Source organism: Dipodomys merriami, unplaced genomic scaffold (genome assembly GCF_024711535.1).
Source record: "Dipodomys merriami isolate MVZ:Mamm:240054 unplaced genomic scaffold, mDipMer1.0.p SCAF_171, whole genome shotgun sequence".
Classification (NCBI taxonomy): Eukaryota; Metazoa; Chordata; class Mammalia; order Rodentia; family Heteromyidae; genus Dipodomys; species Dipodomys merriami.
The window spans coordinates 116,077-143,222 of NW_027203060.1; the positions used below are offsets into that span (position 1 = coordinate 116,077).

At 38.5% G+C, this 27,146-nt stretch overlaps 1 protein-coding gene across 1 annotated transcript in view; it reads right to left on the reverse strand.

Annotated features, from left to right (window-relative positions):
- Dgkk (diacylglycerol kinase kappa) overlaps window positions 1-27,146 on the reverse strand; it is a 118,582-nt gene that overhangs the window by 37,288 nt on the left and 54,148 nt on the right. Inside the window, exons 2-4 of the mRNA XM_070025730.1 lie at window positions 26,519-26,629; window positions 25,211-25,291; window positions 23,294-23,398 (exon numbers count right to left, since the gene is read on the reverse strand). Of these exons, the coding sequence (XP_069881831.1) occupies window positions 23,294-23,398; window positions 25,211-25,291; window positions 26,519-26,629 (297 nt within the window). The remainder of the gene's footprint in view (window positions 1-23,293; window positions 23,399-25,210; window positions 25,292-26,518; window positions 26,630-27,146) is intronic.

A 27,146-nucleotide genomic window follows, 5' to 3' on the forward strand; every position in this document is an offset into this window, starting at 1 on the left:
TGGAGGGTTAATCACAGAGATGAATTAGGGAAAAAGCAAGGAAAATCTGCTGCTAGAGCTAAAATGGTCTGCTATGCAGGTGTCAGAGCATGCCAAGGAGAAGACTGAAAGTTGGAGCCAATTCCTGGCTTTATTCTTGGTTTGTTTTTGCTTTGCTAGTGGCTTTAGAAAGGGCAAAATAGTGGAGAGGATCCTGATATAGGAGTTGAAGGCAGGAACAGTGCTCTTTCTACTGCTTGGCCAAGCACTAAACTTATTTAGAACAAGCAAAATTTGCTCTTTTAGCCTCAGTCTTTGTTCTTTTTAAGTAGAAAGCAAAAAGGGGGTGGTAAGTTGGAAGTGATTTCCAAGTGCTCTGTCCAGGAAAATGGGAAGTCAGGGCTCTGAAGTCAGGGTAAAGGATTACTTGTCAGGTTTTAACTACCTCTTGGAGGTACACATTGCTGCCAAGTGAGTAGAGGTTGCTTAACCTAGGCAACAGTTAAAGGATCTTTAGTTCCCTATCTCAGGAGCTTCTGATTCAAGTATTCTTTTCTAAGGACCATGCTCTGACTGCCTACAGCAGCCTCCCAGTTAACTTAATTCATTTAATAAATTATTCATTTATTAAACACACATTTGTTGAATGACTACTATATTGTTGGTACTTTTTAAGGCATTTAGATGTTTTGATGAACAACACAAAGTCTCTGTCCTCATTGACTGACATTCTGTTTGGCATCAACAGTACTGTATTTAGTATTATTGTTAACATGCTTATGAATACTGTATCTGTATATCACAGCCTGACTCTCATGATTGGGGGAAGGCATCATGTATACCAGCAATACATTTGTGGTAAATTGGAGAAGGAAAGAGTGATCACTGAAAAGCCCTGACTTTGTTCTGGGTATACTTTTTTCATAGGACTCTCTAATTCCTGTGAATGTCTGATTTTTCTCCTTCTCTGCCTTCCTTTAGAATGTATACATAGACATAGAAACTGCTTTTTATTCTTGACATTATACTGCGTTGAGTGTATAAAGCTATGAAAAGACATTGAAAAGGACTATGTATTCTCCTGATGTCAGTTTATAGTAGGTCATTAGAAGGGGAATTATTGAGGGATCTCCTACATTAAGACTTGGTCATTGGATAGAAGTTAGGCACAGCTTGCACATACCATTCTATGATCTTCATCTCTTCCCCTAGCATGCTGCATATGTACTAAGTTACTGCTGTACTGACCTGGGCATTTCTAGAAGTAAAAGCTATTCTGATTATCTAAAGGCTTATCAAATAATAGCCTTGAAATTTTTGTGAATGAAATGTATTTCATGTGCCTTGAGACCTTAGAATGCTCAAAGAATATCAGTAGCAAGTGGGTTGCTTGGTGTAGTTAGGGCTCCCAGCCTCTTTCTATTCATCAAGTTATTGTACTGTAGCTCTAACAAGCATCTTTCCTCCTTCCAATCTATTCCCCTCCTTAAATAATTACTACAAGATTCCATTGTGTAATGTAATAAGCCACAGTTGTTGCCCTCCAGGAGCTCATCATATGCTGGAAGGGACAAATTCTGAAAGATCATTCTATTATAGAATCAAAATTGCACTGTTTAATCCTGCACACTATAATCCTGGCTACTGAGGAAGCTGAGGTCTGTGGACCACAGTTTAAAGTCAGCCTGGGCAGGAAAGTCTGTGAGACTCTTATCTCCAGTTAACTACCAAAAGCCAGAAGTGGAGTGATGTCTCAAGTATTAGAGCATCAGCCTTGAGCAAAAATGCTAAGGGAGAACACCAGGGCTGGCACCAACAAAAAAATTGCAAGGTTCTGCAGAATCAGGTAGAAGAAATTCAGAATTCTAACTATGTAGCATGTTGAATATTATTAAATATAAAGGAATGAATTGAATGATATTGCTTAAGTTCAGCAAATAAAGAAATAGAATTTATATTTCTGTGTTCACCTTATTCTATAAGAAAGTTTATAGAATAAGAGTCTCATTCAACCCTGGATATGTGGTACTTTGAATTATGTCCCCTAAAATATGTTTGAGTCTTAATCTCTGGTATTATGAAATTATGACATGGTTTGGAAATAGGGTCTTTACATATGTGATCAAATTAAGATGAAGTCATGCTGGGTTGGAGTGAGACCTAATCAAATGACTGATGTCCTTATAAGAGGTTAATATGGACACATGCATAAAAAACACCTTGTGAAGATATTGAGCTCACAGACATGGCAAACACATGATGAAGGTAGAAAATGAGTGATGCATCTGAAGGCCAAGGAATGTCAAGGTTTGCCAGTGATCTCCAGAAACCAGGAAAAAGCATAAAATGATCCTCCCGTAGAGGTTTTAGAGAGACTATAGTCCTGTCAACACCTTGAATTCAGACTTTTAGACTACAGAAATATGAGACTACATTGCTGATTTTTTAAACAGCACAGTTTGAGATTATTTGTTACAACACTCTTAGGAAATGAGTAAGATTTTTGTAGAGTATGCAGATGGTATTGTAGAGTATGGAGGTAGCTTTGCAGATATGTAATGGGTAAAGGATGTAAGAAATTTGAGGCACATGATAATAAAAACCTAGATTGTCTTCAACAGAATGTTGCTAGAAATAAGAATATTAAAGAGGTTTCTGTCCAGGAAATGGAAATAAAAAAACTGTTTCTGGTGGGATCTCAGATGGAAATGAGAAACATTTTAGAAAACTGGCAGAAAGGTGATCCTTTTTATAGAGTGATAGAGAACTAGCTCTGTGGTTGGGTAGAAAGTAGAAAGTGTAAGTAATAAGCTGAAGGAAGTATGGAAGGTAAAGTCTGGTTACTCTCTACTTTCATATAAAATACAAGAGGAAAGAGACACATTGAGGAAGGAATTTGTATTAGTGCACTCAGGCTTCAGTGGCTTAAACAGTAGAAATCTCTTTTATTTACTTATTTATTAGCATACATTAATACAGCAAATTATTTTCTCATATAATTCAAAGCTGAGAAATCCAAGAGAAAAGTGTCAACTAATTTGATTCCTAGTGAGCACTGTCTTACTGATTTTTGATGGTCACTTTTCCTCTTTATTCTTACATGGCTTTTCCTGAATGTATGCATGTGGAGAGTGCGTGAAATCTCTTTTCCCCTTTCTTTTCCTATGAGGCTAAACATTCCTATTGGATCCCATTTAAACTTTATTGTCTCCTAAAAGTTCTGTGTTCAAATATTCATTTTAGAAGCTAACAAGTCAATATATGAATTTTGGAGACTAGTAGAATATAATTCATTACAGAATAGAATTATTAAGTGGTTCACATCTACTCAAGAGGCTGAGATTGGAAAAATCATAGTTCAAGGCCAGCCTGGGAAAAAAGTTAGCAAAACATCATCTTAACCTATGGCTGGGTATAGTGGTACATGCATGTCATCTCAACTGTGTGGGAGGCTGAAGTCAGAATGATTGGGCCACCTCAGGCAAAAAAAAATCTCATAGATTTCCATCTCAATAGAAAAAGCTAAGCACCAAAGTACATGCCTGACATCCAAGCTTTTGTAGGAAGTGTAAATAGAAATATTACTATCCAGGCCACCAGAGAACAAAGAAGAGTCTATCTTATATTTTTTTAAGGGCTGGAGGTATGGTTGAAGTGGTAGAGTACTTGTTTAGAAAGTGTGAAGCCCTGGTTTCAAACCTCAGTACTGCTCAGTGCTGGCAAAAAAATAAAGAGAGAGAGAGAGAGAGAGAGAGAGAGAGAGAGAGAGAGAGAGAGAGAGAGAGAGAGAGAGAGAGAGAGAGAGAGAGAGAGGGAGAGAGAGAGAGAGGGAGAGAAAGGGAGAGAGAGAGAAAGGGAGAGAGAGAGAAAGGGAGAGAGAGAGAAAGGGAGAGAAAGAAAGAAAGAAAGAAAGGAAGGAAGGAATGAAGGAAGGAAGGAAGGAAGGAAGGAGGAAGAAAGAGAAAGGAAGGAAGAAGGAAAGAAAGGAAGAAAGAAGAGAGAGAAAAAAGAAACAGAGGGAAGGAAGGAAGACTGGAGAGAAATACAGAGAGAAGGAGAGAAAGAAAAGAAAGAAAAAAAGAAAAGAATGAGTAAAGTCACCAGAACTTGAAGATTTGGAAAATTCTTAATCTAGTCATATTACAAAAACAAAGGAGATTATATTCTGGAAAGAACATCAAGTACATATCTGGAAAACTTTCTAGAGAGATTAGGTGTAAGACACATGGATCTTATAAACTATTTCATTTGATTACTGTCATTATGAATAGAAAGGATATAGGCACAGGATAAAATGAAGGAAGACAGATGAGATTCTACAGCATGGAACAGAATGATAAAACTATTCAGCTTTGAACTTGTATTATCCTTCAGTGAAAGGGAAGAATGACTTCCAAATATAGCTGAGAAGCCATTAAGTCTGCTAAGATAGGTTCAGAAAGGCCTCATAGGGGTGTATGTCTATGGAACAAAGTCATCGCTTCTTTGATTCCAGAAGATGGAATTGTTTTCTAGGTTCCAGAAGGTGGGTCACTGGTTTGGTTATAGAGAGAGGATGCTACTCAGGTGAACTGTAAGGGTAGAGCCAGAGGACAGAACATTAAGCCACAGATAATTATGCTCAAGCCAGGAAACCTAATGGGAATTTGCATTTCAGGTTTTTTAACTTTCTTTAGACCAGTAGCCCTTTTACTCCTTCTATGTTCTCCCTTTCATAATGGCAATGTCTGTTCTATGTCACTTTCAACATTGATTTATAGAAGCAAATAACTTGTGTTCTAGGTTTCATATGTATACGGGTAGAGAAGAATTTTACCTAGTGTCTTACACACCGATAGAAGGTAAGATTTTGGATTTAGAGTTAATGCTCGAAGAATTGGCTAAATCCATTGATGATGTTAGGATAGGGTGAATACACTTTGTACATAGAGGGTGTAGTATTGTAAATTGAATTGTGTCCCCACAAAATGATATGTTCAAGTCCAGACCTCTGGTATTCGAAAATAGCATCTTTGGAGATGTAATCAATTTAAGATAAACTCACTTTGGATTGTAGTTTAGCCATAGGCCAATGACTAGTATCCTAATAAGAAGAGGGAGATTTGAATACACCCACCAAGTGGTCAATTTGTGAAGATACAAGGCTAACACTGTGTGATCACTGATGCACATGTTAGAATGCTATGTCTACAAGCTACAAGCTAAGAACAAGGCACTTTAGCAACTACCAGAAGCAAGGAAGAGGCAAAGTTATCTTTCCTTAAGCCTTCAGAGAGATCATGATTTCTGACCTCCATGACTGAGAGAATGTTTCTCAGTTGTTGTTGTTGTTGCTGTTGTTGTGTGTGCCAGTCCTGGGGCTTGAGCTCAGGTCTTGGGCTTTGTCCTTGAACTTTTTTGTTCAAGGCTAGCACTCTACCACTTGGGCCACAGCTCCACTTCTGGCTTTTTTGGTGCCTATTAGGAGATAAGACTCAGGATTTCTTGCCCCTTAGATGGCTCTGAACTGTGATTCTCCAATTTCAGCCTCCTGAGTAGCTAAGATTCTAGGTATTATCCACCAGCACCCTGCTAAGTTTCTGGTTTTTGTTTGTTTGTTTAAGTCACAATTTGTGTGTGTGTGTGTGTGTGTGTGTGTGTGTGTGTGTGCTGGTATTGGAATTTGCAGGGTTCTTCCTTAGCTTTTTGACTCACAGGTAGTGCTCTAGCACTTTATCCATGCCTCCAGTTGTGGCATTTTGCTGATTAATTGGAGATAAAATTGTCAAATTTATCTCCCTGAGCTGGCTGCAAACCAAGATCCCAAGATTTCAACCTCCCAAGTAGCTAGGATTATAGGCATACGCCACTGACATACTGCTAAACCACAAATTTTGTGGTAATCTGTTACAGTAACCCTAGGGAACTTAGTAGTAGTTCTGAAGTTTGAACTTAAGGCCTTGCACTGACTTAGCTTGTTTGCTCTACCATTTGAACCATGCCTCCAGCCAAGCTTTTTGCTGGCCAACTCAAGATGGAATCTAGTGGACTCTTCTGGCTAGACTGACCCCCAAGAGTGTTCCTCAGGATTTCAGCCTACTGATTAGTATTGTAGGCATGAGATATTGTCACCCTACTGGCCTTTCTGTTTGTGCATATAGATTTTTAAATCCATTTTGAAAACAGATTCAAAACTGTAGTATGTAAACAAACCACAAATCTCTAAATGCTAAGTAAGTCATGCTGATTTAAAGCTTTCAGTTTGTGGCTTTTGGCTATTTGTGTTTGATTTTTATCATCTCTACCTAGGTGAATACATTCACCCATAGTCCATTGTTCCAATCAGAGCACTTAAATGGAGAAAACTTTATGTAGACCTTCCCTAATTCATATGCTGAAATCTTAACCCTCTATATTATGGTGTTAGGAGATAGGGCCTTTGGGAGTTCATTAGGTTATGAGGATGAATGGTATTAGTCCCTTTACAAAAGATACCAGACAGCCAGGCCTGGGTGTCTCCTTCTTGTAATACTTAGCTGAGGCTGAGATCTAAGGATCCAGGTTTGAAGCCAGTCAGGCAGGAAAGTCTATATTTCCAATTAACCACTCCCAAAAGCCAGGAGTGGAGCTATGGTTCAAGTGGTAGAGCACTAGCCTTGAGCACATTCAGAGACAGTGCCCAGTGGCCAGGCCCTGAGTTCAAGCCCTAGGACTGGCACCAAAAAAAAAGGACCCCAGACAGTTCTCTCCTTCTCTTACCATATGGGAACACAGAAGACTGTTACCTATAAACTGGGGGAAAAAAGAAGTAACACTATAACAAATACCCAAAATGTTGAAATGGATTTGGAGCAAAGGTGCTGGAAGAGTTTTGAGGTACATGCTAGGAAAAGCCTAGGTTTCTATGAATGAGATTTAAAGGCCATTTTGGTCAGCACTCAAAAAGAAAAGAGAGTACCTACCAACATTTTTACAAGATAATTGGGAAAGGCTATTCTGTTGAGGTCTCAATGCAAATGAAGACCATACTATTGGAGAATAGGAGAAAGTGGCAAAGAACTTGGCTAAACTCTGTCTGTATTCTGTTTTGTGGAAGGTAGAATTTGGGATTGATGAAACTAGATTTTTAGCTGAGGAGATTTGGTCCCTTTTGGTTTGTTGTAGTGAAATGTAAGAGGAGTGATGCTAGCAAGATGACAAAACAGTTGTTCAACTTTACTCCCTACCCAGAATATCTAACTAAGAACTACTCACAGGCAAAAATATGAATTTCCTAGGACTCAGCCCATCCCACCCTGCCTTGGACTGCAGAACTAAAAAAAATCTGTGACAGGAAGGTAGGAAGGGTGGATTATTTTTTAAAATTGCACTCTGTTTCCCCAAGCTATTACATTACCACATATAGAGAATTTCTTTGAACACACATTTTCTATAGTGGAGAAAAGTTTTAGAAGTGGACGTTCAGCTTTCCTACTATCCTGGGACTCTTTGCAGAATGCTCACTGCTGTCTTTTCTCATTAGAAGTATTGTGACTACATGCAAGGCAAGACCACCTGGGTTCAATTAGAAACAAAGATCAGAGATGGGTTTCATATGTACATTGTGTGGTTGCTCTGGATGCTAGCCAACAGAAGTATCACACCAGAGAAACTATCCAAACAGCATCACCCTGCAAGAAATAGTCCCTAAGTCTTCCAGGTCCAAATACCCATACTGCTTAGGTAATTTTGGGTATTTCCCAGGTAGAGGCGACTGTAGGTCAGAAATTACCCATAGAGAGTAATTTCCTATCCCAGTAGCAGAGAGGTGATCTAAGTTCTGGTGCTTCTGTTAACTCTTCCCTAAACCAAGAAATTCTCCAGACTAAGGACAGCAATTATTTGCTAAGGAAACATCTGGCCTCATCTCACTGCTGTTACAGAGGGGTGTCAAGGCCTTGGTGCTTTGTTTAAGTCTACCATAAGTCTGAAGGTGAGCCAAAACCCACACATAGCTGGGGACCAACATTTTTGCCACCCTATGGGATTGAGTAGCAACTCCAGAAACCTCACCAAACCATAGAACCACTCATCCCATGGCCCTGTCCAACTAGAAAGTCCAGTAATAGTACTGCCCAGCTAAGGAAGAAAACTTGTAACCCTGCCCAGTCAGAGATAGACTGGCTGCAGAACCAAATCAACAACCTCACCTAATGGCAGAATCCTGCCAATGGCTTCACAGGACCATGGAACAGAACCACTAAAACCACTGGACCTCAGAATCCAGGCAGTAACCATGTCTAAGAAGAGATATCAAGACTGGCCAATTTCAGTTGCTACCAGTTGACTCAGGGTGAACTATATAGTAAAGACCTATTATCACCAAAGAGTATCTGCAGAGGCCAGCAGAGTTGAACATCCCTAAATGAATAGCCATATAAGGATGCAAGTATGCAAAATCAGGAAAATGTGACCACCAAAAGAAACTAATAAAATTCTAAAAACAGACCCAAAAGAGGGAAAATAGCTATTAAATATCTAGTATGACTTTATCACAATACTTTGTAAAAAGTTCATAAAACTATCAAAAAAACCCAGAGAAATTTGGAAAATAATTCATGAAGGGAAAGAGAAGTTTGATAAAGAGAAACAATTAAAAATAGATAGATAAGCTGGGCACCCGTGGCTCACACCTGTAATCCTAGTTACTCAGGAGGCTGAGATCTGAGGATCATGGTTCAAAGCCAGCCCAGGCAGGAAAGTCTGTGAGACTCTTATCTCCAACAAACCACTAGAAAACCAGAAGTGATGCTGTGGCTCAAGTGGTAGAGTGCTAGCCTTGAGCTGAAGAGTGCCAGGGACAGAGCCCCACCCCAGACAGCACCCAAGTCCAGAGTTTAAGCCCCATGACCAAAAAAAAAAAAAGATAGATAAATTCCCTGGAGTAGAATTGTTGGATCCTAGTGTAGTTCCATGTTTAATTTTTTTTTTTTGAGGAACCTCCACACTGCTTTCTATAATGGTTGAACAAATTTATATTCCCATCAACAGTATTTAGGGTGCCCTTTTGGCCACAGTTTTGCCATCATCTGTTATTGTTTGTTTGTTTGTTTTTGATAATGGCCATTCTAACTGGGGTGATGTGGAATCTCAATGTTGTTTTAACTTGTATTTCATTTTTGGGCAAAGATGTTGAGGATTACTTCATGTGTCTATTGGCCACTTTTACTTCTTCTAAGTAGACCCTCTTTAGCTCATTTATTTATTGGGTTGTTGGTTTTTAAATGACTTTATTTTTTAAGTTCTCTCTATATTTTGGATATTACACCATTGTCTGATGTGTAGCTGGCAAAAACCTCCCATGTAGGCTGGCTTTTTATCTTGCTGGCTATATCCGTTACCCACCAGCATACCCATGTTTATTGTAGCACTATTCACCCTAACCAAGGTATGGAATCAGCCCAGATGCCCCTCAGTGGATGAATGGATCAAGAAAATGTGGAATATACACAATGGAATTTTACTCACCTATTAGAAAGAATGATATTGTACCATTTGTAAAGAAATAGAAAGACCTGGGAAAATTATGTTAAATGAAGTAAGTCAGGCCCAGAGAGACAAAAGATGCATGTTTTTCCTTATATGGGGAAACTGGATTTAGCTTATAAACGTATAAGTAAATGTGTTGGGTGGTATGCAAGTGTATAAAAATGTATTAACTGAAATATAGTGGATTCAAGGAAGGGCTCAAATAGAAAAATTCCTTAGAAAGACAAAGTCAAAATTCAGCAAAATAAATTACCAAGAAGTGTGTACTCAAAAAGAATGGAATGAGGCCAAGGAGTGGACAAATGAAGAGAAGAGGGGGAGAATGCAATCAATAATTCAATATACATCTTTAAAAAATAACCAAAGTGAGGGAAGAGGTGGATAGAGAGGGATGGATGAGAATATTGAAAGGGGTGACAATCAAGATATAAAGCTTTTTTATTATTTTGATAAATATTATTTCATATTGCCAGAGGCGCAGAGGCATTGTGCCTTTGTGTTCCTCCCCTAAGAGATCAAGATATTTATTAACTGCTTTGTTAAATGGCAACTCCTTTGTACAACTACTTAAAGCTAATAAAAATATCAAAAAATAAATAGAATCCTACAAATAAGAAGTACAATCACAGAAAAAAAAACTCAGTAAAAGTTCAATAGCAAATTTTATCAAGCATAAAACAGAACCAATAAGCTTAAAGACAGGGAGTTTGAAGTTATCCAATCAGTGGCCACAAAAGAAAACAAAATGAAACAGAAAGATCTTTAAGAATTATGAGACACAATAAAATGAGCTAACTTTTGCATAACGGAAGAGAAAGAAAGAGAAGGGCCTAGAAAATAAAAGGAAGTAATGGCTGAAAATCTTTTTTTGTGTGTGCTGGTCCTGGGGCTTGAACTTGGCCTGCGCATTGTCCCTGAGCTTTTGTGCTCAAGGCAAACACTACCACTTTGAACTACAGCTCATTTTAAGCTTTTTGGTACTTAATTAGAGATAAGAGTCTCATGGCCTTTCTTGTCAGAGCTGGCTTTGAACCACAATCCTCAGGTCCCAGCCTCCTAAATAGCTAGGATTATAGATGTGAGCCATTGGTACCAGGCTGAAGTTTTTTTTTAATGTAAGCAAAGATGATCATATTCATATATAGGAAACTCAGTGATTGCCAATCAAATTCAACCCCCAAGGGTGTTTACCAATGAAAGTCAAAAAAACATTAAGAATAAGGGATAATAAATTGATACTAAAAGCAGAAATATAAGAAACAAATAGAATTCTAGAAAACTGCCACAAAGCTTTCAGTGAATTTTTTTAGCAGAAAAAAGGAGAGGGTAGAATGATGTCACGGTTTGAATATGAAGTAATCTCTCCACCAGAAAATAACTTCTGTGTTGAAAGTTTGGTTCCCACCTGGTGGGACTATTGATATGTAATTGGATCATGAAGGCTTTACCTTCTTCAATGGGTCAATCTACTTATGAATTCATACTAGAAGGACAATTAAGAAGTGGGGTCTGTTGTGCAATGGTGGTTCATGCCTGTAATCTTAGCTACTCAGGAGGCTGAGATCTGAGGATGGAGGGTCAAAGCCAGCCCAAGCCAACAAATCTGTGAGCCATTTACCTCTAATTAACTAGAGAAAAGATAGAAGCACAGATGTGGCTTGAGTAGTAGAGTGCCAGCCTTGAGCAGAAAAGCTAAGGGAGGGAGGGTATATGAGGCTGTGAGTCCAAGCCCCAGTATTGGCGCGCGCACGCACACACACACACACACACACACACACACACACACACACACACACACACACACACACACACGCACACACACACACACACACACACACACACACACACACACACACACACACACACGCACGCGCACGCGCCATGCGTGCGCGAGATATGGGGCCTGGTTGGAGGAATTAGGTAACTAGGAGTGTAGGTATCTCTTTCAAGGGAATAACTTGTCCCTGCCACCACCACTACTTCTTTCTTCTTCCTTCTTTCTTCCCCTCTTCCTCCTTCTCTTCGTTTTCTTCTTCTTCCCCTCTCTCAGTCATATCTTCTCTCACTCTCATTCTCCATCTTTCTCTCTCCTTCCCCTTCCTGGCTAACATCAGGTGAGCAGCTTTCCTTCATCATGTCCTTCTTCCCCAATGTTTCTGCCTTGCTACAGTCCAAAAATGTGAAGCCAGCCAACCATAGACCAAAACTAATGAAACCATTAACCAAAATAAATCCTCCCCCGCTTAAGTTATTTTCTCAGGTACTTTATCACAGAGATAAAAAGGTGACTATCACAGATCATTTACTCAAAATAATGAAGAAAAAAGAACCCTGCCAGCAAAAAAAAAACAAAAAACAAAAAAAAAACACTTAACCCAACTAAGCTGTCCTTCAGAAATGAAGGATAAATAGAAACACCCAGAGAAACAAAAGCAAAGGAAAATCATCATCACTAGGCTTGCTTGATACACATTGCTTAAAAATTCTTTAAGCTATAACAAACAATGTTAATTAATAACAAAATATATGAAAATTTAAAAATATAATGTTCATACCGAGCATCCTCTTATACTGTTCGGGTGGTGTATAAAGCAAATTTTTTCCTACTAGGAGAGTCAGAAAATGAAGCTATTAAAAACAACCAGAGACTTAATAAATTGTTGAGGGATAAATTTAAAATGGACAAATGCCAATGTTCATATTACAATCATAAAAGATAAGGAAAGAGGGAATGAAAATATATTTTGTGTGGACAAATAAGGCAAGTGATTGTTAGTTTAAGGAAGCCTACTTTAAGAATAAGGGTATTTTATGTAATCCTCCTGGGCTAATCACAAAGCAAAATCCTGTAGAGGTTGCATAGAATATTAAAATAATGGATTCAAGCAATATAATCACCAAATATATCAAAACACAAAGGAAGACAGCAAGAGAGGAAGAATTAAAGGAGCTGCAAAACATTCAGAAAACAAACTGCTACATGAAAGTAGCAAGTCCTTGCCTTTATATAGTTGTCTTAAATGTAAATAGATTCAATTCCTCAATAAAAAGGCATAAAAGCCGATGAATGACCAGAAAAGCAAGATTCAACCATATGCTGTTTATACAAGGTTCACTTTACCAGTAAGGACACACATAGACTGAAAATAATAGGATGGAAAAAAGGCATTTTATGCAAACAGAAATTAAAAGAGAGAAGAGGTAGCTGTGCTTAGATAAAATAGACTTTAAGTCAAAAACTATGAAGAGACAATGAAAATCATTGTATAATGATAAAAAAAGAGGTATGAGAACAGGTAGGCAAGGGAAATAAATAACAGGCATTCTGTTAGAAAAAGAAGTAAAGAAATATCTTATTTGCTGATATGACCCTATATTCAGTCCACATAGACTCTAGCAAAAAACTGTTAGAACTGATACTCATTAACGTTGCAGGATACAAAAATCAATACAAAAGCCATTAATGTTTCTACATAGTAATTATGAACTACCCAAAAAATTAGGAAAATAATCCCATTTATAATAGCATAAAAATCCATGGTGTGAATTAAACCAAGGAGGTAAAACTGAAAATTATATAACTATGGTGAAACAAATTGAAGAAAGCATAAATAAATGAGAAGATATCTATATTCATCAGTTATAAGAATTAATATTATGAAAATGTCCCTGATATTCAAAGTAATATACAGATTCAGTGCAATCCTTGTGACAATTCCAAAGTCATTTTCACTGAAACAGAATTTTGTATAGAACCACAAATACCTCTGAATAGCCAAAATAATCTGAAGTAGGGAAAACAAAGTTGAAGGTATCCCCCTCCCTGATTTCAAAACAAGAAGTGATTGTAGTCAAAACAGCACAGTACTGACATTAAAAAGACATATAAGCCAATAGAACAGGATAAAAAAAAAACAGAAATAAACTTGTGCATTTACAGTCAATTAATCTTTGGGAAAGATGTCAAGAATACACAGTAGGAAAAAGACAGTTTTATCAATAATGATGATAGGGAAACTGTACATACATGTGCAGATGAACAAAATTAGGTCTTAATTTTATACAAAAAAAGCCCTCCTTCAAAATAGGTTTAAGACTTGAATATAAAGAAGCTGTAAAGTTGGTAAAAGGAAACATAGGAGTAAAGCCACATGACATTGTTCTGGATTGTGACTTTAAAAGATAAAATTACCCAAAAGTACAGGGAATGAAAAGAAAAATAGACAAATGTGATGGCATCAAACTAATGCTAAAATACAGAAAAATAAATGATTAACAAAGAGAAGTGAAAGCCTTCAGAATGAGAGAAAATAATTGCAAATCATATATCTGATAAAGATTTAATATCCAAAATGTATATGGCAAGCCAAACAACTCAAAAGTAAGCAGAAAATTTTTAAAAATTTAAAAAGTGGAGAAAGGGCGTTAAGTAACCTTTCTCTGAAGAAGATACGCAAATAACCCAATACATTGAGCACCATTAATCATCAGAGAAATACAAAGTAAAACCATGGTGAGAATGGCTACCAGCAAAAAAAAAAAAAAAAAGAACCACGACTATAACAAGTGTTAGAAATGATGCTGAGAAAAGAGAGCCTCTATATACTGTTGGGGAGAATGTAAATTAGCATAGGCATGTGTGTGTGTGTGTGTGTGTGTGTGTGTGTGTGTGTGTGTGTGTGTGTGTGTGTGTGTGTGTGTGTGTGTGTGTGTGTGTGTGTGTGTGTGTGTGTGTATGTGTGCTCGGGAGCTCTCCCTTAGATTTTTCGTCTGGTCCTGGTGCTTGAACTCAGGGTCTGGGCACTGTCCTTGAGTTTCTTTTGCTCAGGCTAGTGGTCTACCACTTGAGCCACAGCACAAGTTCTGGCTTCTTCTGTGTAGTTTATTGGAGGTAAGAGTCTCACAGATTTTCCTGCCCAGGCTACCTTCAAACTGCAACTCAGATCTCAGCCTCCTGAGTAGCTAGGATTACAGGTGTGAGCCACTGGTGCCTGGTTCTCCCTTAGCTTTTTCACTCAAGGCTGGTGCTCTACTAGTTGAGCCACAGCTCCATTTTGGGCTTTTTAGTGGTTAATTGGAGACAAGAATCTCATCCACTTTCCCACCCAGATTGACTTTGAACCAATATCCTCACATCTCAGCCTTCTGAGTAGCTAGGATTGCAGGCATGAGACACGGACATTATGCCAGCTATCATAAGCATTATGGAAAACAATATAGAGGTTCCTCAAAAACATTTCAAACAGAACTACCATATAAGCAATAATCCCACTTCTGAGCATATCAGAGGAAACAGTACTCCCAATTCAAGCCCAGCCCAGACAGGTTAGAAGACCTTTTCTAAAAACAAAAGCACTTAGTGATTGTGAAAAATTAGTGAATATTTTTATAAGCCACCCAGTCTTCATAGACAAAACCTAAAAAAGTTGAACTTATAAAAATAGAGAGCAGCCAGGTGCTGGTAGCTCACACCTGTAATCCTAGCTACTCAGGAGGCTGTGATCTGAGGACCCTGGCTCTAAGCCAGCCCAGACAGGAACGTCCTTGAGACTCTTATCTCCAATTAACTATCATACAACTGGAAGTGGTGCTGTGGCTCAGTTGGCAGAGGGCTTGCCTTGAGCTGAGAGCTCAGGGACAGAACCCAGGCCCAGAGTTCAAGCCTCATGACCGACAAAAAAAATAGAGAGCAGAATGATAAGTGAGGGGATGGATATGGCAATCACCTTTATTTAATCATGCCAGCTTATATACATAAATCTAAACATTATATGAGGTGGGCACTGGTGGCTTGCACCTGAAATTCTAGCTACTGGGAGGCTGAGATCTGAGAATTAGGTTCAAGGCCAGCCAGGGCAGAAAAGTCTATGAGACTCTTATATTCAATTAACAAGCAAAAATCCAGAAATGAAAATGTGGCTCAAGTGGTAGTGTACTGTCTTTCAACAGAATAAGCTAAGGGAGAGCACCCAGACCCTGAGTTTAAGCTCCAGAACTTGACATACACATTAAGAAAAAAATTAGATGGTTAAATGGGGCATGGCTAAGTAGTGGAGCACCTGCCTTACAAGTAATACAAGACCCTGAATTCAGTCTCAATTAACAGCCAAAAATAATTTTAAAAGTACAAATAAGGACTGGGAATGTGGCTTAGTAGTAGAGTGCTTTACTAGCATGCATGAAGCCCCGAGTTTGATTCGTCAGCACCACATTAACAGAAAAAGCTGGAAGTTGGTGTTGTGGCTCAAGTGGTAGAGTGCTAGCCTTGAGCAAAAGAAGCTCAAAGACAGTGCCTAGGCACTGAGTTCAAAGCCCTTGTGCTGACTGATTAATTAATTATAAGAAATAAGGCTGATGATGAAGCTCAGTATAAAGCATTTTCTTAGTACAGAAAAAGCTCTGAATTCCATCCCTGTACTGACAAAAATAAATAAATACAATAGTCTGCTAGTCTTTTAAATTTTGACTACAGTTGAATTATAACATTATGAATATATATTTGGTTAATTATTAAAATAAAAAACAAAGAAAAGAGATTAAAAAAGAGATGAGTTTAAGGTGGAAATGTTCAGCAAATAGGAACTCAAATTTTAAGATGTGGCTAACTCAGCCCATATTACAAAACAATGAGAAAATATGTTTGGAAGGGTGTGACAGACTCACTATCTGATTGAGAGCTTAGTGAGGATATGAATGTCAGATTAATCAACCATAGGAACAAAAGCCAGTAAGAGATGAGATTATATTAGCAGATTATATTGCAAGCTGAGACTAAAGGAAAGAGAAAATGGAACAAAATGAAAGGAATACTGTAGGATTTCTTAGACATTAGGGTATTGGACAATAGAAATATTTGGCTGCAAATTCAGGCTATTCTTCAAGAAGAAAGAAGGGCCCCCAAGGTGATTCCTGGATCATCAGGGCTGTCACTCTCACCACAGACTCAAAGTACTCAAGCTTAGAGAGTAAGACTGCCTCAACTTCATTCCAAAGATTAGCACCAATGTCTAACAGATCTGCTCTGGTTAAATCAGTTTGATAGACCTTGAGGGAATGAGCCTTGTACCAGCAAGTAACTGTGGCCTGGGTGAGCCACTGCAGAAGGACACTGCATTGGCTGATCCCTCCTGATCTGTGGTTTTATATTGCTATCCAAGTGGGTCTGGAAAGATGATCCTCTGTTCCAGTGGGTTTGGAATGTGGGATTGCCACATTAGTGGGTCTGGAAGGCAAACCATCAAGCCAAAGAAGGTTTCTTTAAGTCTTAAGATTTTAAGGTATTTGCGAGGTTCTGGTGGCTCACATTTGTAATCTTAGCTAATCAGGAGGCTGATATGTGAGGGTGTTATTTGAAGACAGCCCAGGCCTGAAAGTCTGTGAGACTCTTGTCTCCAATTAATCTGGTGGAAGTGGAAGGTGTGGCTCAAGTGGTAGAAGGATCTCTAGTCTTGAGTGCAAAACCAAGCAAGAATGTGAGGCCCTGAGTTCAAGCCCCAATATTGGCACATATACACATACAGACATGCACACATGCAATCTGGCATCCCTTTCTCACATTTGCCTTTTAGAATAAGAATGCCTGTCCAAAGCTTGTCCCATCATTGTGTGTTGGAAGCACGTAACTTGATTCACTTCACAGATTTACAGCTGGAGAGGAACTTTGCCTCAGATTGAATGTTCCACCCATATCTGATATAAATATTTAGATATTTGGGGTTTTTAACTTTAAAACGAATGCTGAAATGAGTTGACTTTGGGAGTTGTTTGATTGGAATAAATTTATTTTGTATGTGAGAAGGACATGAGCTTTAGGGAACCAAGGACAGATTATTCATACACTGAATTTATGCCCCTTACAAAGTCATATGTTGATAGAAGAATTCACACTGTGATTATTATAGGATGTGGTAGAGTCCTCATTAAGTGAAATGAATACTCTTATTAAAAGGAATCACAGGTAGCTCTCCTGCCCTCTTTTCGGCCATGTGTGGACACAGAGAGAAGCCAGTTATTGTGACCCAGGCTCTCACCAGACATAAAATCTACCATAGCCTTGATCATGGACTTCTTAACTCCAAGAAATCTGAAAATAAATGTTGTTTAAGCCAACCACCCACTCTATGGTGTTTTGGTTATATTACTATGAACTAAGACATTGCTGTGCTAGGGCAACTAGGGCTATTTCCCCAGTTCCTACATCCCTTTAAAGTACAACAGGGACCTAAAGTGTGTACATTATTTGTACATGCACTCTTTCAGTCCTAGTGCTCTGTAAATTCTAAAGGCTGATCTAAATGTGATGATTTAATACTATCAAATATTTGAAAATTGCATAGAGTGTCAGGTGAAACATCCCATAATACACACAAACTCTTCTATAGTTATAATTCCTTTAAAGGACTTTTGTTTGGAATGGCTTATAGAATGAAAAGGTTGCAGGTTTTTATTTATGTAGGGGTTGGGGGTGGGGTGGGGGGGATTGGTCCTGGGGATTGAACTCAGGGCCTGGGCACTATGTCTTAGCTTTTGTGCTCAAGGCTGGGACTCTACCACTTGAGCTTCAGTTCCACTTCTGGCTTTTTAGTACTAGATATTTCTGCCTGGACTGGCTTCAAACCATGATCCTCAGATCTCAGCCTCCTCTTGAGTAGCAAGGACTACAGGTGTGAGCCACCAACAACATTTCTGTTTCTCTAATCAATAGTTCCATAATAGTTTGTTGGGAACAGCAAATCTGTTCATGTAGCCTTCCAAAGAGCTCCTTATTTCAATTTTTCCTGTATAGACCTTGTTTAAACCCCCCAGTCTCAGACTTTTTGTCTGTAACTCTTTTCCTTCCTTCCTTCCTTCCTTCCTTCCTTCTTTCCTTCCTTCCTTCCTTCCTTCCTTCCTTCCTTCCTTCCTTCCTTCCTTCCTTCCTTCCTTCCTTCCTTCCTTCCTTCCTTCCTTTCCTCAGTGCTTTGGGTCAAACTTAGGGCTTCTTGCATGAGACACAGACACTCTACCATTAAGGTACTTACTGGTACTGGAGTTTGAACTTAGGGCCTTAAACTTGCCAGGCAGTTTCTCTACCACTTGGTTCATATCTCCAGCCCTTTTTGCTTTTGTTACTTTTTGAATTGCCTCTCAGTTTGGTCCAGCCTGAACCACAGTCCTCCTATTCACACCATTCTCAGTTTTTTATTGGTTTAGGTATAGGTCTCACAAATATTTTGCCCAGACTGACCTCTGATTTCAATCCTGCCAATGTCCACTTCTTGATTGATTAAAATTACAGGTGTGAGTCACCATGTCCTGCTGCCTCATTCTTATGTTTAAGTTCTCCCTTTTCCCCAAGTTAGTATTTACTATTTGTCCCCCTTTCCTATCCTCATTCTGGGCCTTAACTCTGTGTTGACTAAATTGATCTATAGCCTGCTCTCTGACTTCTGGTCTCTAGTTTTCCTGTTGTCTAACCAATCCTACATTTCTTTTTTTTTTTTTTTTTTTTTTGGCCGACTGTGGGGCCTGATCTCTGGGTCCGGGCACTGTCCCTGAGCTATTCAGCTCAAGGCTAGTGCTCTACCACTTGAGCCAATGCGCCACTTCCAGCTTTTTTGCTTATGTGGTGCTGAGGAATCGAACCCAGGGCCTCATGCACGTGAGGCAAGTATTGAGCCACCTTCCCATATTTCTAGAGTCCCTTTAACCAACTGTCTTCCTTCTCCAATTCTTCTTGAAATGAATTCTAATCATATTATCTTCCCTTCCCTACTCTTAGCATTGAAAAGCCTCTCTACCTTATCTCTACATATGATTTTATTTTGCTGGCCCTGGGGCTTGAACTTAGAGCCTGGGCTCTGTCACTGAGCCTCTCTGTGCTGAAGGCTAGCACTCTACCACTTGAGCTACAGTGCCACTTCTGGCTTTTTCTATTTATGTGGTACTGAGGAATCAAATCCAAGGCTTCATGATGCTAGGCAAGCACCCTACCACTAAACCACATTCCCAGCCTTTACACATGATTCTTGTGCTGACATTCCAAAACTAAACTGGTAGAGTAGATTTATTCTTTCACTGTTTCTATAAACGTTCTGTTTTCCTGTTACTCTGCATTTCTTATCCCAGTTCTCCTCCTCAGGACTTTACCCTGCTGCAGTCCCTTGGCAATAATAAAATCTTAACCATTTTTCAAGATTAGTCTCAAATTTCCTATCTATTAACTCTTCTCTGGGGATTCTAGCCTATTTACTTTTCATTCCTTGAAGTTTTATACAATTTTGTTTTATTTATCTGTAGGTCAATCATGCATTGCAACATCTATAAAAACAACTTATCTTAAGCTGGGTGCCGGTGGCTCACACCTGTAATCCTAGCTACTCAGGAGGCTGAGACCTGAGGATTGTAGTTCAAAGCCAACTCCAGCAGGAAAGTCTGTTAGACTCTTGTCTCCAGTAAACCACTCAGACAACTGGAAGTGGCACAATGGCTCAAATGATAGAGCACTATCCTTGAGCTGAAAAGCTGAGGGACAGCGTTTAGACCCAGTTCAAGCCCCATGACTGACAAAAAAATTTATCTTGATCACTATCATGTAATGGTTCTTTTGTGTGTATTTTGTCTCTCCAACAACCTAAAAGCTCATTGGGGCCAGAAGTCAGAATACCTTCTTTTCAATCTCTAGGGTACAGAACTGAGCACCTACTAGGGGCTGTCTCAGTAATGTATGCTGAATAATTTCCAATAGATTATCCAATTATGTTGTCACTACTTTGATAGACCACTAAATCCATGATTAATCTTTCCACATTCTATTTGTCAGGCATTGGTGGTGACAGAGGGTAGAAGGAACTGTCAGAGATAAGGTTTATATGGAAGAAAACCTATGTAGCTATTTAAACCTCAAGCAAGATGAATTGCCACAATGCTCATGGTGAGATATTTTTCTATCAGCTAAATTTTATGCTCCACAGAGGTTGTGATTACAACCTGATACAACTCTCCTAAGTGAGTTAAGTAGGAAGATTTTTTTCCCTTTTAACTTCATGCTGGGTAGTCAATATGTAGGCATTTAATTCAATGGAGTCAGGAATAGCACATCAATTCTCTGATGACATTCTATAGCATTTTTTGCATTTCTCAAGCAATAATTGAAATTAAAAATATAATTTGTGACCTTTTATGCCAAACTGGAAAATGTTATGTGATTCTTAAGAAGCATTTCAGTTTGAACAGAAGTAATCAAGGGAAAGACAGAAATTCCAGAAATGAGAATGGAAACGAAGTATAGAATGCACAACTCTTTGTGATTACCTCTAATGCTATGTCATATTGTCCACATTGCCAGATAGAGGATGTGCTTCTCAATCAGGAAAGAAAGAATAAAAATTATAAAAGAATTAACTGCTAAATGCTAGTTATGTGAAAAACACCAGATACTGAGCAAAGGATCTCTCAATGAAGTGTGTACATTATAGGCCTGGGAAACCTTGACCATATGGCATGTTCCCATATCATACATAGGGTAGCAGAGTATATAGTTATGAGACTAAAAAGCCCAAGACCTGAGAAGTCCTATGGATGTGGGGATAGATAGCTCATCTCAATGTTATTATTCTTTTATTTCTAAGCTCATTTTTAGTGAGTCACAGTGCAGGATGCTCTGTCCCAAATGCCTCTAACAATTATCTGCCCTCTGCTAGTTATTTAAGCTTCAGGATCTTTTTCTCCTTGGCATTACTAGGAATAGGACCTAGGGACTTGTGCATGCCAGGCAAGTACTCTGCCACTGAACTATGCCCCCAGGAAGACATCAGAATCTTTTAAAGTTTGTATTTATCTTCTCTTTTTTCCCTAAGACCCTCAAAGAACTTTGCTTTAGGATGAACCATGCATCATTCCCTCTCCAAACTCAAAGTCATTTATCCATTAAAGATATTTATTGAGCCTCTGTTTTGTGCTGGACACTTTCCTTCCTTCCCTCCCTCCCTCCCTTCCTCTTCTTTTCTTTCTTTCTTTCTTTCTTTCTTTCTTTCTTTCTTTCTTTCTTTCTTTCTTTCTTTCTTTCTTTCTTTCTTTCTTTCTTTCTTCCCTACTCTCTCTCCCTTCCTTCCTTCCTTCCTTCCTTCCTTCCTTCCTTCCTTCCTTCCTTCCTTCCTTCTTTCTTTCTCTCTCTCTCTCTTTCTTTCTTTCTTTCTTTCTTTCTTTCTTTCTTTCTTTCTTTCTTTCTTTCTTTCTTTCTTTCCTTCTTTCTTTCTCTTTCTTTCTCTCTCTTCTTTCTTTCTTTCTTTCTTTCTTTCTTTCTTTCTTTCTTTCTTTCTTTCTTTCTTTCTTTCTTTCTTTCTTTCTTTCTTTCTTTCTTTCTTTCTTTCTTTCTTCTTCCTTCTTTCCTTCCTTCCTTTATCTTAGCCCTAGAGCTTGAACTCAGGGCTTGAGTGCTGTCTCTGAACTTTTTTCCCCCTCAAGGCTAGTGCTCTACCATTTGAGTCAGAGTTCCATTTTCTGGCTTTTTTTGTTGTTGTTTTAGTAGTTAATTGTAGATAAGTTACATAGATTGCCTGGGATGGCCTTGAAAAACAATCCTCAGATTTCAGCCTCCTGAGTAGCTAGATTACAGGTGTGAGCCTACCAGTGCCTAGCTATATGCTGGACATTTTATTTTATTTTATTTTATTTATTTTTTAATTTTTTTGGGGGGGTCCAGTCGTGGGGCCTGAACTCTGGGCCTGGGCACTGTCCCTCAGCTCTTCAGCTCAAGGCTAGCGCTCTACCACTTGAGCCACAGCGCCACTTCTGGCTTTTTTATTTTTGCTTATGTGATCCTGAAGAATCGAACCCAGGGCCTCTGGCATTCAAAGCAAGCGCTTTACCTCTGAGCCACCTTCCCAGCCCCTATACTGGACATTTTAAAAATGAAAATTAGTTGCCTTTACTGTGCTAGAAACAATATTATAATATTATTGGCATTCTTCATATAGAAGTTAGCTTTTAGTAACTAATTGCTTTGGTATGACAAAACCTAAAACTAGCTTCATTGTCTCCAGACTAGTTTCTTCTTACTGATCTTACACAGCTATAAGTGCTGGACATGTTTCTAAGTTAATAAATGATACAAAATCTCCCTCTTGGAACTTACATAACTATACAACTATAAAAGATCAGGCTGAGGGCAGAACCAAGAGTTTAAATGGTACCACATATTGTTAGGGATCAGTGGCCAGAGATTTGATATTGTCAGGGAGGAAAAAAAGAACCCTGATAAGCTTTTGGGAGGACTGCATGTTATTTTTCCCTCTACATTTGTGAAGGGGGAAAATAAGAAAAATAAGATCCCTTGCATAGTAGTTAAGGTCATAAGCTTTGGAGTCATACAGCCTGGGTCTAAATTCTGGTTCTGCCACTGAATATTTATTGCATATTAATTGGTTCCTTCCTCTTTCTGAGATGCAGTTTTCTTGGTTGTTACTATAGTCATTCAGCAGACCCAATTCAAGACCACTGGTTGTAGCTTTGTTAACATACGGGCATCTAAGGTAGCTTCTCACATATCTTTTGAGTGCTTCATTCCTTGGTCATATGGTGACATCTACATATCAAGTGGATGTGTACAGAAATATCTAAGTTGCAAACTTATCAAGGTTTGTGTCTAAGTGAGTTACCTTTATTCATGAATAGTTCTAAACAAGTTCCCTAATGTTATCTATCTATAATTTCAGACCAGATTGTATCTGCTTCCATTTTATTTTTTCTCTGTTTGAAAAGTGGCTTAACTAATGTAATTAAGTATTAACACATGAAAGTTATATGCATTCTTTATACTTTCCCTTACCTTGCGAACTTCTCCTTGTTGGACAGTTTTTAAGATATTAATCCATTCTTCCATGTCTTTTCGGTTGGATGCGGCCAGGGTGACTTTTCGTTCTGGTGTAATAACCTGAAAAAAATCATATTATTAGTTGATTCTCATTCCACAGCATTTCCCCCAAACAGAGTCTGTGCACTCCCTTAGGAACTAGACATATCTATGAAGCACATCCCAAATCTCTTCTTCAATATAAGACACAAATTCTCTGGGGCCATTCATAGCAACTTAGATAGCCATCTAAAAAGGATAATAATGATAATAATTAAGACTTTAATAGCCCTTTCTGTGTGCCAGGAAATATTCAAAAGCACTTTATAGGTATATTATTTAAATCCAACTTCATTACAACCTAATAAAATAGGTATTGTTATTTTTCCCATTTTATAGCCAGAAAAAATCTAGACAAACAAACTTAAATGATATGCCAGGGTCACTCAACAGGTAAAAAGCTAAGTCATCATTGAAAACCAGATCTTTTGGTCTTTGAATCCATGTTCTTACATATTATGCCATGTGCTTACTATTTATTATCAAAACTGGGTTGCTGCTCTGTCTACCAGAAGTAGTAAAAGTTAATTTACTTCATTAAAGTGTGTCTCTTTCTGTTTGGGGGGGGGGAATGAGATGTCCCTAAGTCCAGTTTCTTGATTTCTTACGGAAAGAGACAACCTGAAGAGATTTTACAGTGGTCTCAATCCTAGGGAGAGGCATAAACCAATATAGAATATAAGAAAGCCAAGCTGAAGGTCTAGCATACACATGGTAAATTTGGTCTTTTCTAACTATGGAATGTCATTGCATTGATGCATCTATTTGTTTTTATCACCAATGCCTCACCTCCCGAACAAGCAAGTTTTTTTTTTCCTTTCTCATGCAGCACAGGATAAGTATATTGGGATCATGATCATAGACTTCTTTGGTCCTGACTCATTCTTATTTGGGGATAATGGACAGTGCTTCTGTGTTTTCATTAGACTAAGAGAAAGCCTAAGCCTTAGATTTCTTAGTGGAATAGAGACCCAAGACATTAGCCTACAGGCTCTTCATTCAAAGGTGCAGAATGGGGGGAGACCAGTCAAGGAAATCCCCAGTTTTATCCTGGGCCAATGTGATGTAATGAGATAAAAACAAAAGCTGAGGCTCTCCAATTTAGCTGCTCTCATTTCAAAGGATAGAACATGGGGTACCCCTAGAAAAAAGGCATGGAGTCTGAGACCTTTTGATCTGCTAAATTATCCCTTTCCTACACAAAGTATAACACTAGTCAGTTTTGGATGAGTTGAGTAAGAGAGTCCTAGGTCTATGGACTCACTATTTATCAGAGTTTTATGGTCTTGAGTTCACTTGAATGACTCAAACCACATGATATTTTGAGCACAATAAGCCCTGAATACTTTCTTAGAAAATCCTCTGCTTTCTTTGAGGTACTCTTTCATTATTAATCTCAACATGGAATAGATTTTACTTTGTATTTAGACTCTTATCTAACTCATCAAAGGAAAAGATGTCATGTAACTTGATTATCCTGATGTTTTCTATGGCATGTTAGTCTCTTGAAAGCCTCTCAGTGATACTCTTCTAAATCACCTTTAGCAGGAAGACTGAATTTTATAATGGTCACAAATTCCTTAAACCCCTGAAATCAGCTTAGTTTTATGTTAGGCTACTAATATGGAACAAGGCCATTACTTTCTCCCTCTATCAGTGGACTGGTAGACATTTGTCTGAATAATGACACTTTATGATAGAAGACGACTTGGGAAGCTTGATGTCCAGATGTAACAAGTTGGTATAATAATCCACTTACTGGATTGCCTAACCACTGTGGTTGCCTAGTTAGCCCTTACTCATGTCTATTTAGTCATTCCAAATCTTACTTACACAAAAACTGTGGCAAAGGTTTCTACAGCTGCTTTCTGCCAAGGTGACTTGCGAAAGATCAATTGTTTCAAAGTGTACAAACTGGAAAAATATAAGAAGGAAAGGGAAAAGAGACAATTTGGTTAACTGGGCAAATACAGACATTAAAAAGGGAAACACATACATACATACATACATACATACATACATACATACATACATACACACACTGAAAGGGCATTTTAGGGCAGTCATGATTTTTTTTTGGTCTGGAGGGCTGGAATTTATTTAGCAGCATTATTTTTGTGGATATATTTTGTGACAAAAAAAGCTAAACTAAAGTACAATATTCTCAAATCTTTTATGTGGATTTATAAGGAATGTTTAGTTGGTCAGCTCAGAATTAGTCAAATATAAAGGTTAATTCTAGAGAAGATAATAGAACATTGTCTAGCAAAAATGCCTAGTAGTATTGATTGTTATTGATTCCTGTTATTTTGAGTGGCAGCTTTTGATTATATTGCTTGTCTTATTCAGTGTATGCCTCTATCACTTTATACATTGGATGTAATAGATACTACCCAGCCAGCAGCATGAAATCAGTACTACCAAGATACACAGAGCTAGTTTCAGCAGTCATCTGTGCAGTCACATAGGGTCCTGTGTTCAGAGGGTCTCACACTTGATTTGGTGTTCTGCTATCATCATCTTCAAATTCTTTTATTTTTTGTCCATTATGAGGCTTGAACTCTTTGCCTGAGTGCTGTCCCTCAGCTCTTCAGCTGAAGGTTAGTGCTCTACCACTTGAGCCACAGCACCACTTCCGGCTTTTTCTGCTTATGTGGTACTGAGGAATAGAATACAGGGCTTCATGCATACAAGGCACTCTACCACTGAGCCACCTGCCCAGCCCCCATTTTCAAATTCTTACTAATACTTTTATCTTTGAGCTTGTACTTTATAAATGAAGTCCAACAAGACAATGAGCCATGCATATGAGCATAGGAGATAGGGCTCAATATGCTTGTCTATCTACATGTCTTCCTCATTACATTTGCATTTATGAGTATAAAAAAATCCAGTAGAACTATTACACTGGGAATTTAGTGTTGCAGCCATGTTTCTAGGAAATATTAACAACCAGGGAATCCTATTGAGAATTTTTCTTCCTAATGTTTCTTCCCTGTGTCAACCAATCATTTATGCTATAGTGTTTTAACTTCCATCTTATTATTTGTCAGTATACCTTTACCTATTTGTTCTCCCAATCCACTCATACACTTCTTGGCATCCACTCACTAACTCAAGTGATAAGATTCTATGTATTACCGCGGGATGATGTGCAAAGTAGAGCTTCTGTCCTTGAACTAAGAAATATCTAAGTTTCCATCTTTTGAAGGAGGTGCAGTTCTTCAGCAGAGGTCCTTCCTTCAATATTTTCTGAAAGATAAGAATCAAAGCAGTTGATTGATTAAATCAGTTTTCAAGACCTTATTACTTGTTCTCTCAGGTAGAAAGATAGTTATCTATAAGACTGCATCTCTAGGGGAGGGGGGAGGCTGGGAAGGGATGTGAAGGGTAAACAAAGGAGGAGGCTGCAATGCTTGGTAAGAAATGTACGCATTATCCTGCCCATGTAATTGTAACTCCTCTGTACAGTATGTTCACAAATAAAATTAAATTAAAAAAAAGACTGCATCTCTAGGCTGGGAAGGCTACTGAGTGGTAGAGTGCTTGTCTTGCATGCATGAGACTCTGGGTTTAGCTCCTCAGCACCACATAAGCAGAAAAAGCCGAAAGTGGCACTGTGGCTCAAGTGATAGAGCCCTAGCCTTGAGCTGAAGAGCTGAGGGACAGTGTCCAGGTCCAGAGTTCAGGCCCCACGACTGACAAAAAAAAAAAGACTGCATCTCTGTCCCATGGTCTAAGAGTAAACACAAGGAAGTTAGCTCTACCA